General features: G+C 39.0%; 1 protein-coding gene across 1 annotated transcript; it reads left to right on the forward strand.

Annotated features, from left to right (window-relative positions):
- Window positions 1-410: 410 nt before the first annotated feature.
- LOC124897954 lies at window positions 411-890 on the forward strand. The gene has a single exon (XM_047411576.1). It carries the CDS (start codon window positions 411-413, stop codon window positions 888-890), a length of 480 nt encoding a protein of 159 aa, XP_047267532.1.
- Window positions 891-5,456: the final 4,566 nt, after the last annotated feature.

Here is a 5,456-nt window from a genome sequence, read left to right on the forward strand (position 1 = left end):
CTGGGAGTGATAAGATCTTATCTGGCCCTTTTATGGGCAAGTCTGTGAATAGTGAGGTAGTTGCGAATGAACCAAAAAAAAATAACCTAGTGGTGTCTGAGAAGACGGATAGCTCTGTTGATGCGTCAAAGAAGGTGAAAGAGAAGGAAGAGGAAGTTATATTGAAAATCATCCCATGACCACCACCTTCCTTTCCTCAACTATTGAGGAAGAAGGCTGATGATGCCAAATTCAGCAAGTTCATGGCAATGCTCAAGCTATTGACAATAAATGTTCCTTTAATTGAGGAACTTAAGAAAATGCCAGGATATGCAAAATTAATAAAGGACCTTGTTACCTAGAAATGAGTAGTGAGTTGCGAATTGGAGGAAGACTTCTACCTTTGTAGCGCTATTTCTATAAGGACCTTAATGCAAAAGAAGCCAGATCCAGGTGCAGTCACTATTCCCTACACAATTGGAACTATGGAGTTCACTAAAGCACTGTGTGATTTGGGAGAAAGCATTAATTTGATGCCATTGACTATTTATAAAAAGTTGGGTCTGGGGAATTCTACGCCCACCAACATGAGACTGGTGATGGCGGGCAGGTCAGTAAAGAAGCCTATTGGCATTCTGTATGATGTGTTGGTAAGGGTTTCAAATTTTATATTCCCTATAGAATTTGTCATTCTGGACTGTCAGATTGACTTTGAGGTGCCCATAATCTTGGGTCGACCTTTCCTGACAACCAGAAGTGTGTTGATCGATTTGAGAGAGAATGAGCTCTTATTCAGGGTGAACGATGAAGTGGTATGGTTTGATGTAGGCAAATCAATGAAACAACATGAGGAAATGAGTGTGTTCTCAGTAGTTGATGTGTATTTTGAGGACAAACAGGATGTGCCCTAAACTGAAAAACTTGTTATCAAACCTTTGGCTGCGGTCATGATGAACTATGATAGTGAAGGCATTGAGAAGTATGAAGAGAAATTTTGTGCCTTGACTAGCCTGGGGTCATATCCTTATGCTCCTAAAAATCTATACCTTGACTTTTCTAATCGACCAACGCCACTGGCCAAGCCATCTATTAAAGAACCCCAGTGTTGGAGTTGAAGGAGCTACCTGGACACTTATGATATGTGTTTTTGGGTACAGGGAACACGCTACCTATTATTGTTGCATCTGATTTGAAAGAACAAAAGGTAAAGGCATTTATTTCAGTAATTCAGAAGCATAAGAGAGAAATAGGATGGACCATCACAGATATTATTGATATTCCCCCTGGCATCTGCACGCATAAAATTCAACTTGAGGAAGATTGTATTCCAACCATAGAATATCAATGCTGTCTTAACCCACCAATGCAAGAGGTGGTTAAGAAGGAGATTATTAAGTGGTTGGATGCAGGAGTGGTTTACCCTATTTGTGACAGCAAGTGGGTGAGTCCAGTTCAATGTGTGCCTAAAAAAGGGTGTATGATGATGGTTGCTAATGAAAAAAATAAGTTGATTCCACTCAGGCCAGTAACTGGGTGGAGAGTTTTCATGGACTATCGCAAGTTAAACTCTTGGTCTCTAAAGGACCACTTCCCAATGACTTTTATGGACCAAATGCTTGATTGATTAGCCGGTAGGGGGTGGTATTGCTTCATGGATGGTTATTCTAGATATAACCAAATCTGCATTGCTCCCGAAGATTAGGAGAAGATGACATTTACATGCCCATATGGAACCTTTTCATTTAAAAAGATGCCATTTGTGCTATGCAATGTACCCAAATCTTTTCAATGGTGCATGATGTCTATCTTCTCTGACATGGTGGAACACAACATAGAGGTGTTCATGGATGATTTCTCTAGGATGGGTGATTCATTTGAAATGCGTCTGGAGAATCTGAATGTGGTGTTACAATGATGTGTTGAATTTAACCTAGTTCTTAACTGGGGGAAATGCCATTTCATGGTAAAGTAGGGTATCATTCTTGGCTACAAAATTTCTAAAAAATGGATTAAAGTTGATCGAGTAAAGGTGGACGTTATCGAGAAATTATCGCCTCCCATTTTAGTGAAGGGAGTGTGTAGTTTTCTTGGTCATGCAAGCTTTTAATGGAGATTCATAAAAGAATTCTCAAAAGTAGCAAATCCACTTTGCAAACTTTAGGAGAAGGAAGTGAAATTTTTTTCCGATGACGAGTGCTTCAAGGCATTTGAGTGCGTTAAAATGAAGTTGATTGAGGCCCCTATTATTATTGCACCGGATTGGACAAAATCATTTGAAATAATGTGTGATGCAAGCGGGGTTACCCTTGGAGCTATATTGGGAAAAAAGAAGGATAAGTTGTTTCATCTGATATATTATGCCAGCAAAGCACTGAATGGAGCGTAAAAGAATTACACAGTAACAGAACAGGAACTGCTGGCTGTGGTGTATGCTTTTGAGAAATTTAGAGCTTATATTCTTGGGACCAAAGTGGTGGTCCACACTGACCATGCTGCCTTGAGGTATTTGATATCTAAGAAGGGTACAAAACCAAGGCTTATTAAATGGGTGTTGTTGCAATAAGAATTTGATTTAGAGATCAAAGATAGGAAAGGTTATGAAAACTAGGTTATGGATCATCATTCTAGAATGGATGGTGAACAGGAAGCTAGTGATGAAACAAATATAAATGATGTATTTCCTGATGAGGAAATCCTGGCAACTACTGTGGAAACTTTACCCTGGTCCGTAGATTATGCAAACTACGTTGTTAGTGAGGTCATATGAGAAAATCTTTCTTTCCACCAAAGGACAAAATTTTTGACTGATGTAACACACTATTTTTGGGATAAGCCTTATATTTTCTGGTGATGTGCAGACAATATCATATGGAGATGTATACCAGAAATAGACGTATTGTGCATACTGGAAGCATATCATGCTTCCCCAGTTGGGGATCACCATGCGGGTGACCGAATGGCCTGGAAGGTGTTGCAGAGTGGCTATTATTGGCCAACATTATTTAAGGATACCCATGTGTTTGTGCAGAAATATGACCAATGTCAGAGGCAAGGGTCAATCTTTAAAAGACATGAGATGCACTTAACTAAGATGCATAAAGTGGAATTATTTGATGTCTGGGGCATTGACTTCATAGGTCCATTTGTAAGCTCGTATGGGATAAAGTATATTCTGGTTGCGATTGACTATGTCTCTAAGAGAGTCCAAGCTGTGGCTTTGGATGACAATGAAGGAAAGAGGTTTGCTGCTTTTCTCAAAAAGAACATCTTCTCTCACTTTGGAGTACCACGTGTTATCATAAGCGATGTAGGATCTCACTTTTGCAACAAATTATTTTGAGCATCTTTGGAAAAATATGGAGTGAGACAACACAGAGTGGATACTCCGTATCACCCAAAAACCAGTGGGCAAGTGGAGATGTCAAATCGTGATGTTAAATCCATCCTAGCCAAAACGATGAATGCTAGCAGAAAAGATGGGTCCTGAACGCTTGATGATGCCTTATGGGCATACCAGAATGCTTTCAAGACACCCATTGGCATGTCACAATTTCAATTGGTCTATGGAAAAGCTTGCCACCTGCGAATAGAGCTAGAACACAAGGCTTTATGGGCACTCAAAAGGTTGAATTTGAATAAGAAGGAAGCAGCAGAGATGAGACTAGGAAAACTGAATGAGATGGATGAGCTTCATCTCAGGGAATATGAACGAGCAGATCTATATAAAGAAAAGATGAAAAAGTACCATGATTACAGAATAGAGAAATGAGAATTCAAATAGGGGATTTGGTACTTTTGTTTAATTCCAGATTCGAATTGTTCCCAGGTAAGTTGAAATCTAAGTGGTTAGGTCCTTTTAAGATTAGTCAAGTCCACTCATCTTGAGTAGTGGTACTCAAAAATGAAAACGGCATCACATTCAAGGTAAATGGGCAATGACTGAAGCTTTATATTAGCCTAAAAGAATCAGCTAAAAGCATCACCATTATCTGTCTCGATGAAGTCTGAGGTAATCGAGATACCTGAGTCATCCCACAATGTTAAATCAAGCGCTACATGGGAGGCAATCTATGATCCTGAAGGCCAACCCAGTCCAGGTATACTCTCACTCTTAGTTTAGTTTTGCTTTAATTCTAAGTAAAGGATGGAGGGTAGTCTGCTGTTTTTACATAGATTTTGGTAACTTGGAGAAATACAAGCACAGAAAGGCAATGACATTTCGTTGCTCTACTTTTGAACGTCCTTCCAATGTCTTTTTTGATAAACTGTGTGGATTACATTTACTTATGACCGTTGTGAATCTTGTTATGGCATTAGTTATGGATGCCTGATAATTATTACTAAAAAAAATAAAAAAATCTATGAGCTAAATAAGTGGTGGTCTGTGATATACTTGTGTGCCAGGTGCGTGTGTGCTAGTACATGTTTCACTCTCTATACTAACACCAGAACTTTCCTGGTTGGTCTTACCATGGTCTTAGGATAAGAGTTAGGACAGGATCATAGGCCGTCGTTGATTAACCCTCTTTTATCCGAAATAACCTTTGTCGTATGCGTAACGCCTCTTGATCCCAGTATAGAGCCTAAATTCACCCTTTCTTTCATATGACACCTATCAGTTTCCCATTTATACCACAATGAACCTATTTATCCCTGACCTTTCTTTGATACTGAGCACCTTGATCTAGGTAAACAACCCAAGTTGAGGGTGGCTATCATAGGGATGTGTGGAGTAAAATGAGTATGAACAAGGGTAGAACAAAGGAGAAAGAATAAAAGTTGGGTATTCAAAAAAAAAGTTGGGCATCACCCAACTTGAATTTGGATTTCTTATAAGAGAAGAGGAGAAAAGAAATAGAATAATAAGTAAGCCTCAAGAATGTAGTGTAGAGTCAAGGAGGCATAGTCACTCTAAATGACATTAAATATTATACCAGCCCCAAACCACACTATAAGCCTAAAAGAAGTCCTATAGAGATTCTAGCTGACCTACCTGAGAATTTTTGTAACGAAAATAAGGGCAAGCCTATGGCCCTTGGCATACACTGACTGGAACTTCTTTTTAAGCGTGAGAGTCTAGTGATGAAACCAATATTTGCATTGTTGGATTTCTTATATGAGAGGAGGGGTATTTCTTTGTTGTGAGGGCACACTGGTATCATTGCTAGCTACTTGCTTGTTTAGATAGTGTGACATTGATATGTGAATGGTTATTATGGCTAAGATTGATGTTGTTGCTTGATTCCTTTGTGTGACAGTATTATTTTCAATGGTATGCACAGTTGGTATTAGTTTGTTTTGCATTGAAAGGATAACTTTGTACCAAGCTTAAATGAAAAATTGGCTCTTGAATGTGCTATGTGTTCCCTTAGTTGGATTAAGTTGCTTGAGGATAAGCAATTGTTTCAAGTTGAGGGTGTTGATGTGTGCGCAATTATGAACATATTTAAGGCCTTTAACCTAGAATAATTGCGAGG

Source organism: Capsicum annuum, chromosome 1 (assembly GCF_002878395.1).
Source record: "Capsicum annuum cultivar UCD-10X-F1 chromosome 1, UCD10Xv1.1, whole genome shotgun sequence".
NCBI classification, from domain to species: Eukaryota; Viridiplantae; Streptophyta; class Magnoliopsida; order Solanales; family Solanaceae; genus Capsicum; species Capsicum annuum.